At 49.9% G+C, this 14,547-nt stretch overlaps 1 protein-coding gene across 1 annotated transcript in view; it reads left to right on the forward strand.

Annotated features, from left to right (window-relative positions):
• The first annotated feature begins 1,978 nt into the window (after positions 1-1,978).
• LOC132082052 (heparan sulfate glucosamine 3-O-sulfotransferase 3A1-like) overlaps positions 1,979-14,547 on the forward strand; it is a 40,298-nt gene continuing 27,729 nt past the window's right edge. Inside the window, exon 1 of the mRNA XM_059486106.1 lies at positions 1,979-2,701. Within this exon, the coding sequence (XP_059342089.1) occupies positions 2,139-2,701 (563 nt within the window). The 5' untranslated portion in view covers positions 1,979-2,138. The remainder of the gene's footprint in view (positions 2,702-14,547) is intronic.

Genomic DNA, 14,547 nt, shown 5'->3' on the forward strand with positions numbered 1-14,547 from the left:
AAAAATGCTGCAAACATAAGTCTTGCAACACAATCCCAGCAGATACATGCTCTAAGCTCTTTCACGCCAATTTCCCTTTTCTGGTTTTCTCCATTTGAAATTACCATTTTTTTTCAAACAGAAAGTGTAGCACTGTTCTAAGTGTCTAGGAAAAAAGTATCATAATGAGAATAATAAGAAGTGAAATCACTTTTTCCCTTCTGCAGGGCCCAGTCCAAAGCCCATTGATGTCAGCAAAGTCTTTTCATTGACTTCAATGAGCTGGATCAGAGCACAGATTTATAAAGGCATTTAGGTTCCTAATGATGGAAGTAGCTGCCTAGAGGTGTCGGTGGCCTAACCTGCTTACAGCATTTTGTAAATCTATTTATATTTTGGAGCATTGAAATACCTGAAATGCTACAGTATCTTACAACAAAATCTAGTAGAGTAATTCGCTGCAAATAGCATTTGTTATTAATTTTGCTCTGTTTACTATTTGGAAACACATTTTTATTAGCCAGCCAGCTCTGCAGATGGCTGATTATAATTCAATGCAATATTTTCTCCCCTCTTTTCATTGCATAATTTCTGGATACACCAGCTTTATTTCCAAGTAGTTGAAGTTTAAGTCCTCAGCTAGGTCCACACCAAACAGAAGGAAAAAAAAAAGGATCTAAGTCAAGTGTTTCATGTGCGAGTTTGTTTGAAAATTCTATAATCTATGACAAACATTTCAAATTAAGAGGGCATTCCCACAGGCAATGAAATAACGAAGCCCTTAGAATCAGGCAGCCATGGAGCTGAGAGCTATTTCCACATTTTATGTACTCTCAGAGGAGAAGAGCAAATTCCAACAGCAATATCGTGTTGCTTTTGTAGATATTTCTTACCGATCGTGGGCCAGATTCTGCAGCCAGCCCAGGGGCAGCTTGTGCAAATTAGGGGGGAAAAGTCTGATTTTGGGTGTTTCTGTGCTATGTTCTGTACGGAGCTCGGTGGAACTGTTGGTTGTGATACCATGAGTGTGTTTTACACCCATCAGAGCTTTAGGGGGGCTGCTCTTCCGTGCAAAGGTATTTGTGTCTGTCAGGGTGGACTATTGGGCACACCAGGAATTTGTTCTTGGGTCCGGAGGGATCCGGGGGGGGTCAATTAAAACCCTGAGTGGCCGGACAGGCAGGTGGACAGGGTGGTCAGCCAAACACCGGGGTCTCATTGCACCACACACGTGCTGGACAGAAAAGTCCTGCGGGGTTCGGCTGCCGAAAGAGGCAGCCCGTGGGCAGCAGGATGTCCCTGTCAGCACCGAGAGGAAAGCTAGCAAAGAGTTCCCAGCTCTCCTCCCTGCCCCGTGGGATGGACTCAGGGCATCCCTGCTCCCTCCACAACAGATTCTGGGGTATCTCCGCGCCTCCCGGCACAGCCTGCGGGCATCCCTGCATCAGAGTACCTCTGAACAGCCTCCCGGCCATTCAGGGCATCCCTGCACCATCCGTGACAGCTTCTGGGGCATCCCTGCACGTCCCAGCAGAACCTCCGGGGCATCCCTGCATCCCTGTACCTCCGGAACAGCCTCCCGGCCATTCAGGGCATCCCTGCACCATCCGTGAGAGCCTCTGGGCACCTCAGCACCTCCCGGCACAGCCTCCGGGGCATCCCTGCATCCGAATACCTCCGGAACAGCCTCCCGGCCACCCACGCATCCGCCGGCACGGCCTCCCGAGGGGTTCCCGCATCCCCCGGAGCATCCCCCGGAGCATCCCCGCATCCCCCGGCACGGCCTCCCGGACCCCCCCGCTCCCCCCTAAAGGGCTCAGCAGCGGTTTCCCGGCGGGTCCGCCCGCTCCGGGCTTGGCTTGGCCCCCCGCCCCCGCCGCGCCATTGGCCCCGCCGCCGGCCGCGCTCCGCCCCGCTGCCGGTGATGCCTCGGCCGAAGTTTTCCGCGGCGGGCTCCGCACGTGGGAGCCCCGCGTCGAGCCCCCCGCAGCCAGCCGCGCTGTCCCCCGCGGGGGATGCCGCCCTGAGCGCGCCGGGGATGCGGCGGCGGCAGCGCGGAGCCGCCCGGCCCCGCGGAGCGCAGCGCGGAGGGGCCGCGCCGGGCGGCGGCCGCGGAGCAGGAGCATGGCCCGGGCTCCCCGCAGCCCTCTCGGGGTAGCATGGCCGTGAGCGCGGCGGCCGCCCCCGCCGCCGAGCCGCTGCCCCGCAGCATCTTCAAGAAGTTCCTGGTGATGCTCTGCTCGCTCCTCATGTCCCTCTACGTCTTCTACTGCCTGGCCGACCGCTGCCAGACGCTGCCCGGACCCATCATCGCCGCCGGTGCCGCCGCATCGGAGGAGGACGAGGGCGGCGGCGGGGAGTTCCTGGGCGGCTCGGCCGAGCTGCCCCCCTGGCAGGCGGCGGCGGCGCGGCGCAAGCGGCTCCTGCAGCGCCTGAAGCAGCGGCGGCGGCGGCAGGAGGCGGCTCCGGGCGCCGAGGAGCCGGCCGGGGGCGGCGGGAGCCGGGCCGGGGGCTCGGGCGGCGGGGCGGGCACGGCCGGCACCCTGGCGCTGCTGCTGGGCGAGGGCAGCAAGCGGCTGCCGCAGGCCATCATCATCGGAGTGAAGAAGGGCGGGACGCGGGCGCTGCTGGAGTTCCTGCGGGTGCACCCCGACGTGCGCGCCGTGGGCGCCGAGCCGCACTTCTTCGACCGCAACTACGAGCGGGGACTCGCCTGGTACCGGTACGGGACGGGGATAGGGATGGGGATGGGATGGGGATCGGGATAGGGACGGGGATGGGGATGCAGCCGTGGCCGAGCCGCCAGTGCCCCCCGCTGGCCGCCGCTCCTCGCTCCCGAGCCACCGCCGAGCCTTTCTCAGCCCCGCGTTCGTTCCTCCGCTCATGGAGCTCTCTTCCCCGCAGCCTCTCGCTCCACCCGTTCTTCCGTCCCTGCTCTCAAATCCTCCAGCCCTCCTCTCCCGGCTGTCCCCAGGACCCTCCTGTCCCCGCATCCCTCTCCCGGGCTGTGTCCATTCCTCGGTGCCCGCATCCCTCTCCCGGCTGTCCCCATTCCAGAGTGCCCCGGGACCACCAGCGCTCCCGGGGTCCCTCCGGCGCTCCCCGCTACAGCCCGGCTGTTGCCTGCTCCCAAATCCTCCAGCCCTCCTGTGCCCGCATCCCGTTCCCAGTTGTCCCCATTCCTGCGTGCCCCACGACCCTCCTGTCCCCATTCCTGAGTGCCCCAGGACCCTCCTGTCCCTTCATCCCCCTCCGGGCTGTCCCCATTCCGGAGTGCCTCAGGACCCTCCTGTCCCTCCCCCGGCGCTCCCTTCTCCAAAGGGAGAAGCGCTGGGTGCCCCACTGGCCTGGGGACTGCACGGGGATGCTGAGGCACAGCTAAACCCTGCCGTGAAAAGCACAGCCCCTTAATATCTTTATGCTCCCCCAGCTCTTTGCCAAACCTGTGGCTGACCGCTGAGTCTCAGCCGAGCCCCGGCTGCCTCCCCATCGCCTCCCGCCGCTCCCAGCCCGGCGCTGCAGAAGCCACTTTTCCTGTAGTCAGTGTGGATTACTTTTCCTGTAGTCAGTGTGGACAAAACCCCCTTATTTCCCACGTAAATGTTTCGGCATCCCACTAGTGACTAACCAAAAGTGTCGCTTTCAGGAGCACACCCCGCATGCTCACCTTGCCTTTGAAATACGAGCAAAGGGTTGATCGGGTGTTTATTTCAATGAATTAGTGTTTTGTTAAACAAGCCGGTAAATGTGAAAGCCAAGAGGGTTCTCGCTGAAGTTCAGGGGTTTTTTTTGTTGTGTGTTTTAAAGTTAGCAGAGGAGCGTTTTCCCGGCAGCTTGGTTAGGGTGAGAGTGAAACTGCTGTCTCCAGAAGTGTGTCCTGTGTTTGTGGCTCTCTTGAATGAACAAGCAAACAGGAGAGGATTTGGGTACCCCTGGAGTTTGTTTTACTTTCACATAAAGCCCGGCTATTAGCAGAGAGAAGAGGATTTTGGCTCAGCTTGTGGTGACAGCATTGAAATGTGGAGTAGGGTAGTACTGGCAGTCCGAGTGTTGATGTAAAAGTCTTAACACGTGGAAGGGATGAGCTTCCTTGTGTATCTGCCAGTGTCAGAAACACTCTGGGTTCCTGCAGCCTGCAAAGTGTGACTTCTCTTGAGAAGGAAGATTTCCTTTTGTGTGGGCTGAAGCTGTCTGCAAAATTATATTTTTAGTCCGTGCTTATCCGATTTCCACATGCTGACCCTGTGGCAGAAAGGAAACGTTAAAAATGAATCTGAAAAACCTCAAGAACTCTAATCAAGCCTTGACTTTGAAAAATAAACACATGGCTGTGGGGTGGCATCTACTGAAATTTATGGTGGATATGCAGAAAAGCTCATTTGTCAAAGATGGTGTGGAAGCTTTGAGGAGCAGATGGCAGTGGGATAGACCTGCTTGTGGAGCAGTCCCTGAGTGAGGAGTGCAAACCTAGACAGAGGAGGAGCCACAGGCATTTAGGGCAGGGGATATAATTTTCCAGAGGTTTGGTCTTGATCTTGCAGCTCTTTTTGCCTGGCTGTGCTGCCCCGTGTGCTGTTTGTGTAATCATTATGTTTTAGCAGTTGGCACATGAGCTCTCCCATTAATTGCTGCAGTTTGTTTGTTCTGGTATTTGATGTGCTGAGTTCAGTTTCATTTTTTTTTTTTTCCCTTTCCTTTTTGTTTTTGTTGTTTTATTAGCCCTGTGGAGGCTGAAGTACAGTGAATTCTTTGTGTGGGATTATTCCTTTGAGACCTAATCTTGCTGGCTTTGCTTGTGTGAGTAATCTTTGCTAACACAGGATGGCAGAGCCGTGGTGCCAGCACTCTGGTCACCACTCACAAATACTCATTTACAGACCTACCTGTCTGTCTGCAGGCTTTGTTGTGATCTTTGATGAGGGTTCAGGGCTGGGGAAACGGCCAGATGTTTGCCAGAGGTCCCCATTCCTTATCTTTGCCATCAGAGGCTTAGGTTTCATGTGTGCTGCTGTTTCCCAGCAGTCAGACTAAACAGGTTTAGGGTCATTACAAGGTATAAACACTTGGGTTTGTTTTCAGTGCCCCAGGAAGCCAGCACAGGCAGCCAGCACCCAGGGAACAAAAAGCTGGTGGCTGATGCACAGATGGAAGGGGCAGCCAGCCTGTGGAGCTGTCACAGGGACAGGGTGGCTGTGGGGTTTTGGCCATGAGGAAAGCCCTGATTTTTCCCTGGAAATAAAAGAGCTGCTCCCTTAGCAGGGGGAAGGGCTGGGCTGTGCCTGCAGCAGTGGTGATGCTCCTGGAGCAGCCAGCCAGGTGTGCCTGTGGGGTTTGTGAGGTGTTCACAGGGGGCTTATGGTGAGGGAAGAGACGAGCATCTGACCCCATGTCTCAGAAGGCTTGATTTATTATTTTATGATATATATTACATTAAAACTATACTAAAAGAATAAAAGGAAAGGTTTCATCAGAAGGCTAGCTAAGAATAGAAAAGAATGAATAACAAAGGCAGCGCTCTCAGACTCTCTCTCTGAGCCAGCTGACTGTGATTGACCATTAATTATAGACATCCAACATGGGCCAATCCCAGATGCACCTGTTGCATTCCACAGCAGCAGATAATCATTGTTTACATTTTGTTCCTGAGGCTTCTTGGCTTCTCAGGAGGAAAAATCCTAAGGAAAGGATTTTTCATAAAAGTTGTCTGCAACAAGGCTTGGTGACTTGCAGGTCACCTGCTGGGGTGCATGGAAACATCCTCCAGGAAATAAAAGGAGTAACAGTGCAGCCCCTGGTCCCCTGGAGAAGCTGACTTTGTGAAATCCATCCGTGGGATTTCATTTGGTGAGTGTGACGCCTCCGTGTGTGGGTTGAACATCAAGGGCAGTTGTGTGCCCCAAGGAGCTTTTTCTGCTTTGGGTTTGAGTCCCCTCGTGCAGTGGGGACAAAAGGAGGGAGGGGACAGCCCACAATGCTGGCATTGACTTCAGTGCTGAGCTGGCTGCTGCAGCCCTGAACAAGGCTATTGAGCCAGCAGGGTTCAATAGCAGGTGAGCACGGGCTTTAATAGAGTTCAGCTGCCAACCCCCAGCCCAAAACGGCTGCACAGCCTGGGGAAAACTCCCAGGAACAGGGGCTGAGCCAGGCATGGAAAAAAAAACCTGGATTAAAGGGAAATATCTGTGTTTGCGGCTGATACTGCGAATGTGGCTCTTTCCCTCTGATCTTTTGTTAGTCTGCACTGATTGAGCTGCCTGTTGGAATGCCATTATACTGTCACTCAGCCCAGGAACATTTATTTCATATGTTTTAATCTCCCTGCCTCTGTAGCACCGATGCCACTTTCACTAGAGTGAAGCTGAGTTAATGTCATTAGATTCCATCTGATGCAGGGGAAGATGAAAGATAATTCAGAGTTACTCCGTCAGGTTGGGAGTTTAAATATCTCTCCTCCTCAGTGCTTCCAGAACTGGGGAGTTCTGACTCCTAATTAATGTCCTCTTGGGATTTATTTCCAGGTGTTTTTTGTGGGTTTTTTTGCTTCTTTGTAATCTAGGCAATGACATTTCTGAGTCAGAGGGAACAGAGAACATCTCAGATGCTGAAGGGGTCTGAGATGGAGGAAAAGGGGGAATTTTGGGGATCCAGCTGTGAGCAGCTGGATCCCACCTCGAGCTGTGTCCCATCCTCTGTTGCCTCAAACCAGGGTGAAATCAGAGCCTGATGGGGATGGAGGAGTCAGGGGCTCCCTATCCCTGATGGGGATGGAGTTAGGCTGCTCCTGGGGCAGGGGTTTGAGGTCTTTGTGATCATGCAGAGCATTCTGTGAGTGAATTATTGTGGGAGGGAGGAGAGGAGTGTGTGGATGATGTTGGAGGGACATCAGGGCAGTAAATTCAATTTATGGAAGATGGAGCAGGACCGGGTGGCCTTCAGGAGGAAAGAACTTGCTGCAAACGCCCCTGTGTGAGGGAGGTGCTGCTGCAGGAATTGGTTTCCCCACCTTCCTTCTGCAAGAAGCACCAGCTCAGCTCTGTGCCTGTGTTCAGGGTGTGCCCAGCACAGAGCATTGCCTGTTTTATTGGACATTCAACCAGTTTGGGTTCTCCACTGCCAGCTGCAGGTAGGAAGGGCTGGTTTAGCAGCACCTTCTGCTTGTCCTGGGAACATCTCATCCATCTCATCTCCCAAACACATTTGACTCACTAATAGCATCAAGCACAGCCTGGAGCAGTTTCCCTGGAAATTGCAGCCTTGCACGGCCACATGCTGAAGAGGATCAAGGTCCTTGTTTATTTATTAGCTGTGTAATCAAACACCTCCTGAACCGAGCTGGCAGCACCAGGTAATGTATAAAAAGGAAACAAAAGGTGGTTGTGGCCCCAAAGTGCAGCAAATTCACTGTAAACAGCAGATGGAGATGGGCTGAGGCTGTGCTGGGTCTCCTGGGCAAGGAGTCCCTGCAGGTGGAGGATGAGGAGGGTCTGGGGGTGGCTGAAGGGACCTTTCTGTGCTGGGGAAAGGAGCTGGAAATGCTGGGGAAATGAGGGCTGGGAAGACAATAACTGGTTCTGGTGCTTTGCCACTGCCTGGAATTGGATATTCCAAGGGTTTTCAGCAGAGATCTGAAGCAGTTTGGAAGTTTGGGGAGATGTGGTGTGCCCCAGTCGCTGCAGGGCTGGGAGCAGCAGGGCTGTGGTGGGACACATCTCTGCAGCACAGAATGAGGAGGCACAGGGATTCTGATGGGTTAAACACCACCCAGAGCTGTTGGGGTCTCTCGCTGGTCAGAGTGAACTCAAGGAAAAGTTGGAAAGTCTCTTTTCCCAGCCCGGCACTTGAAGAAGCAGTCAGGGCTCTTCATTTCTCAGTCTCAAGGTTGTTCATTTTACCTTATCTATAAAATTCTTTCTCCTGCCCTGCCCAGGTCCATCCAGCAGGACAGTTCCAGGCACTCTGCCTGCCCCCAGGGTGGTGTTATGTCTTTATACTAAAAACTACATGTACAATGTTTACAATTACTTCCCAATACCTATCACCTATGTTAGACAGTGAGCTTCTACTCTAAACCAATCCAAAAGTGCCACCATCACAGCAGAAGATGGAGGCCAAGAAGAAGAAGGAGAAAGGCAGGACATGCCCAGATCCCTCCATCTTGCCTCCTGAACCCCCATACCAGAAACCCCAAAATCTACATTTCCACCCTGTGATAAATTCACTATTATTCTACCTAAACTGTTGTGGCTTGCAAATTACCAACCATATAAGTTTGGTAATTTGCTCTACCAGTCATAATCAAACCCTGAGGTGTTTTGGGCTCTGTGCCAGGGTCTCTGAGACCCCTGGCAGGGGTCTTGGCTGCTCAGGACAGCCAGAGGGATGTCCTGGGTCCTGACAGGTGCTATTTAACCCATCAGAAACCATGGCACAGCTTTGGCTGTCCCCTTGCACCTGGATGTGCCTCCAGGGATGGCACTGCACAGACACTCCTGCAGAGAACTGGGCTCTTTCCCCTCTTACTCCTTAAACAGACCCCAAATGGTTATTGGTTTTTGGTGCGGTTTTCCAAGCAGTTTGTGTCTCTACATATCCCTTCTGTTTTGTGTTAATGGAGGAGTTCATATCTGGGGTTTGTGTCTGTTCCTGGTGATGGAGTGAGCTCTTGAGTTGGCATATTAGAAGTCAACCACATTCCTATCAGAAAGCACCAAAATAAATACTTCAGATTTCACTGGGCTCTTCTTTCCAGATGTTGTGGTCTGAGCAGGGGAGTCTCAGAGGTCTGTAGCCCATCCTCCTCTTCAGTGCTGCTTCACACCCCAGTCCTGGAGAGAGCAGCTCCTTCCTCACCCACTGTGGCTCTGCTGATATGTTTGCAAATAAAGCTCCCCTGGCCCTGTCTGCTGGTGCTGAGCAATTGGGAAAGCATGGCCTTGGCTGTCCAAGAAGCTGTCAGTGAAATTCTCACAGCCAGCTCTCGTGGAGAGCAGCACAAAGCTGCAGCTGGCTGGGATGAGAGCTCATCTATGGCAAAAATTGGGATAAACTTTAGAGAAGCAGCAGATTCACCTGCTCTAACCACTCTGGCTGGGTTTTGTGAGTGTCCAGCTGTGCTCCCAGCCTGTCCTGCTGCCCTGGGGGGCTCCTGGGAGTCATTCCATGGAGTGTGGGACTCAGGGCCATGCCCTGGCCACACCATCCCTGTTGCAGACGTCTTTTCATTAAAATTCCTTTCCTTAGGATTTTTCCTCCTGAGAATCTGAGAGGCCTCAGGAACAAAATGTAAACATTGATTATCTGCTGCTGTGGAATGCAACAGGTGCATCTGTGATTGGTCTCATGTGGTTGTTTCTAATTAATGGCCAATCACAGTCAGCTGGCTCAGGCTCTCTATCCGAGCCACAAATCTTTGTTATCATTCCATTCTATTCTTAGCTTAGCCAGCCTTCTGATGAAACCTTTTCTTTTATTCTTTTAGTATAGTTTTAATGTAATATATATCATAAAACAATAATCAGCCTTCTGAAACATGGAGTCAGATCCTCATCTCTTCTCCCATTTAAGAACCCCTGTGCACACCGTCACACGTCCCCACCAGGATGTCTTTACCACAGCCCAGCTTGGGTTTCACCTTTTGAAGTTTAGAATAGGAGCAGAGAGGTCTGGGGAGGGGGAAGGGAGCTGGTGCACTTCCAGAGAGTTCAGGGCAAAGAACCAGTGATAGAAAACCTGAGAACAGCCCCCTGTGTGAGGCAGGCATTGAAACCCCTGAGCTGCCAATGATGCTTTTCCCCTGGAGGATTCTGAGCTAACCCAAACTGCAGATGCTGGAGAGGGGCAGCAGGGGCAGGGTGTTGTGGCCATAAATCTTTGGAAATTCTCATTATGTGCAGGTATTATGGGAGGGGAGTGAGTTAGGTCAGTTAAATTTGTGTTGCTGGGGTTGGGTACTGGTGATAGCGTTCAGGAACACATAATCACAGTAATGATTATATGCAGGTGCTTTTATTGAAGAGCTCTGGGTGTCAGGGGTACAAACCCAAATCTGACTCCAATATGGGTTTGGGATGAACATGTTTTATATTCTATCACTATATAACTTTCATGTTAATTATTAAACTTATATTGTATACATAGATTTCATCCAAGCATAGGCTCCTTGTGGTCCTCCTCAAACTTCTAACATAGTTTCTTATGATTAAACAAAAATTATATTTAATTACTAAACAATCATCAATCTAACAATTATATCATTTATCATATACTGCTTATGCAGGTGCAATTTCACATGATCTGGCAAACACAAAGCCTAACATTTTCGGAGTATTTTTAACATTTTTCCAGGGCCCCACTAAGTCTAGCCTTTTTCTAATTCCCCAAATTTTATGATTTGAAAACCTTTTACTATCACTGGGGCCATCCCAGGGATTGTGACAGTGGCTGGGGTTTCTGCCTTTCTCCTGCATAACCCACCTCCTGAGAAATTAACTTTTCCACGTTTTGGGGTTAAACACGTTCAGCTGCACACCCACCTGAGCCCTGTGAGCAGGATGGTGCTCACAGTGAGGGTATAAATAGAGCAGCTCGAGGAAGTGAATTATTCCTGGCATTTCTTCCATTGAATAACGAGATTCTGCAGCAGGAAATCTTTCAGCAGAAGGAATTGCTGGTTCCCCTCATGCATGGCAATGCCATCCTTCTTGCTTCCTGGAAGTGAGGAGCCTCGTTCTGTGCTCCACCATCTGTTGCAGGCTTTGAAGATCCCTGCTCAGACTCCCCCCGGCTGCTGGGTTTGTCTCTGGTGGGAAATAGAGGGGGAAATTCTCCTCCCTGCTGCCCCAGGGGAGCTTTGGAAGCCTCCTGTGGTTGTTTTCCCCAAGTGTCACATAAGGAAATCCCCCTGGGGTGATTCCAGGCATCTGGGGGCCTTTCTTGCACCAAACTCCTGCAGTTTCAGTGGGATCCTGCTCTACCCCTTGTCTGCAGCTCCTGAGCACAGCTGTGGGCTGGGATGTTAACAGCTGGATCATTTCCATCCACAGCCACCTTCTCACGTCATCCCCCCTGGGGAGAGATGTTCAGGTTCAGCATCACCATGGGAAGCTGGCTCTTTATCAATTTAATTATTTATTTCTCTCTCTCCGGCGGGGTCTTTTTTTCGTTAAAAATTGCAAAAAGCCAGGCTGGTTTGTTCTGCCATTGCCTGTTGGAAGAGGGCTCCTTCCCATAAACCAAGCTGTCTGGGGAAGCCTTTTATGGAAAAACACCAGATCAATAATTGTGCCTTCTGTGTTTTGCCACGTGTGGCTCTGTGTGTTCATATCTGCAGCTTTCAACTCTCAGTGTCGCATTTTGTCATTACCATTTCGCTTCTGCCTTCATCATCTTGTCTGGTAACACAGAGCATCTTTTGTCGTTATTTAAACACTTGAGCACAGTCTGAGCTGGACTGTTTGGGAAGCCTGATTACAGAGAGAAATCCCAAGAACTGGCTCTGTAGAACAAGTGAGGAAACATCTGGATTTCCCAGCTGTGTCCTGACTCCTCCAGCTCAGAGTTAGTGAGTGAAAGGCTGGAGATGGGATGCCCAGGAGAGATGCTGTGCCAAGGAGGTGCCTTGTTGTATTTGCAGGGATGCCCTGATGAAGGAATGAATTATGAATCTGACTCCGTGTTCTTAGAAGGCTAATTCATTATTTTTATAATTATACTAAAAATACAAAAAAAAACCCCTTACTAAATACTAAAAAAAATTTAAAAATACTAGAAAAACTCCCTTACTAAATACTGAATAAAAATGCTAAAAAATTTTAAAAACTCTTACTAAATGCTAAAAAAATACTAAAAATTTTTAAAAAACCCTTACTAAATACTAATAAAACCTCGTGGCTCGTTCTAGAGTCTTGACACAACATTAATTTATAAAACAACTCACACTAAAATTTAATAAAACAATCTCCAAACACATTCCACACATAAACACAACACAAAAAAAACCCCAAATAAAATAAAAATTACTTTTTTTTCTGAAGCTTCTCAGCTTCCCAGAAAAAAAAAATCTTAAACAATAATTTTTTTTTTCAAAATATATAAGTACCACAGGTGTTCAGTGTGTGCTGAGCTTCCCTTGGCACCAGGCACATCCTCCAGGCTGCTGCTTGTGCTGAAGGTCAGGAAAAATTCCTCTGATACCTCTCACAAGAGTTGAGGGTGCTAATCCTCATGTCTGGGCTAAATTCCATCTCTGGTAATCCTGGTCTGTGTCCCTAGAAATGAGCTCTGCTGTTTGAGCTGGCTCCAGTTCCTTTGTTCCCTGCCCATGGACCTGCTGGCAGAGCCCCACCTCAAGGCTTGGTGTGCTCTGCTTCTGATTGCTGAGAGATGGATGTTCTGAAAGCCAGTTTGGGTTTTTCTGCATGCAAAGCTGCGTGTCACAGCAAGGCACAAAGGGAATATTGCACAATTATCCTCCTGCACTGCTGAACTCTGCTGTGTGAATGTGAATATTTGCCCTTAAATGTTTGCCTGGCGTTCAGCATTCTTGTGCGTGTGTGGCAAAGGTTGTTAGAGCCTTCATCACCTCTAAAGGAGGATAAAAACACAAAGGGAAAATCTCAGTGCCTGCAGCAAGCAGAGAACAGGCAGTGACATGCAGAGCTGGGGTTTGGGGCTGTGCAGGGCTTGGGGAGCCCTGGCTTGTCCTTGTTTGTGGGAACTCAGCACATCCCTTTGGATGTCCAGAGTTGCCAAGAACCCCGTCAGGGTGCTTGGAGACCCTGGCATGCTGCCCAGAACACCTGGAGACTTGATTTTGACCCTTGCAACGAGTTGCCAGCTTTGTATGAGGACCTGAAAGTCACACAGGTTTGAATGGTGTAATAACAAGGTACTCACGGAGTGAAAATATAGATTTTAGGATTTTTGGTATGGGGGTTATGGGGACAAGATGGAGAAATCAGGGCATGTCTAGTCCTTCTTTTTTCTTCTTGTTGTTCTCCATTTTCTGCTGTGATGTTGGCACTTTGGGATTGGTTTAGAGTAGAAGTGCACTGTCTAACATAGGTGATAGGTATTGGGAATTAAGTGTAAATATGTTATACGTAGTTTGTAGTATAAAAGGACAACACAGAGAGTGCCTGTGGCTGCCCTGCTGAGCAGATCTCGGCTGGGCAGAAAGAAAATTTTATAGATAAGAATTAATAAACAACCTCCAGACTGAAAAGAGAAGAGTCCAGACTCGTTCTTCAGTTGTGCAGGCTGAACCAGAGACATCCTGCACATCTCGGGGCAGAGAACATCAACAGCAACCAGAGACTTGTTCATTCCAGGGAGGTTTCATAGGGTGCTTTCTGAGGCACCCTGGCCTCCCCCTGTCCCTCCTCCCCCTCTCAGGTCTCCATCTGTCCCATCAGCAACAGGTTGGAAAGAAGCAGAATTAGAGACTTCCTCAAGCTGTGTGAGGTTAAGCTGTGAAATTGGCTGCCACGGGAGGTTTTTTGCTAAAAGAGTCTGAAAAGTGCTTGGCAAAGAACAATGCACCAGGAGCTGCTGAGTGTGATGGACCAGAAGCAAAGCCCAGCTGAGGGAGCTGCCAAATCTTACCCTGGAGGGACCCATGTTCTGCTCCTGCTGCTGGTGCAGGAATTATCTTGTGGATCACAGGGTGACCCAGGGAGCCTCATCTTCCCAAATGTTACTCAAGGGGAATTATGGCTGGTGTTGTTTTGTGTTTGTGCTGCCCCCAGATGAGGAAGGAAGGAATGATGAATCTGATTCCATGTTCTCAGAAGGCTAATTTATTATTTTATGATACTATATTATATTAAGGAATGCTATACTAAGCTATACTAAAGAATACAGAAATTATCACTGGTTGGGGTCTCTGTACAAATCACAAACAGGACAGGACTCTAGGAACACGTCTCAAGCTGTTGTATTTTCCAGCATCAATCTCATTCCATGGTTATGACAATGGGAAGATGCCAGCAGCTCACATCCCAGGCAGCAGACCCAGAACTCAATGTCACAACTCACTTTAAAAGTTTTTTGACCAATCACACAAAGCAAAAGCACATTGACAGCAGTTCTGTCCAACCACTATAAGCACAGGTACCTTTGGTTAAACAATGCTTGCTTATTTCGAATACAATACCTGCTTGTGAGCCTTAAAACACAATGCACAGAGCTCCATTACTGAGCTTAGAACTCCCTAATATCTCACTGATAATTTTTTCTGCAGCTTAGGGAGTCATTCCAGACAAGGGTTAATACACAGAGCATTGTTCTATTTGTCCTGACTTTTCTACTTTTTACGTAATTTTTCTGCTGACCAATCTCATGGCTGCTGCATAGCTCTAATCACAGTTCTGCTGTCTCTGAGGCCTTTTGCAGCTTTCCCAAAACCCTCTGATTTTATGGATTCCCACAATAAAGGATACCTACAGAATGATAAAAAGATAATAATGAAAACCCATTACTGTTTCTAAAGTCCTGACACAGCTTGGCCCTGATTGGCCAAAGAGTGAAAACAACTCACACCAGAATCCAATGAAACAATCACCTGTGGGT

This window comes from Ammospiza nelsoni, chromosome 19, assembly GCF_027579445.1.
Source record: "Ammospiza nelsoni isolate bAmmNel1 chromosome 19, bAmmNel1.pri, whole genome shotgun sequence".
Taxonomy (NCBI): Eukaryota; Metazoa; Chordata; class Aves; order Passeriformes; family Passerellidae; genus Ammospiza; species Ammospiza nelsoni.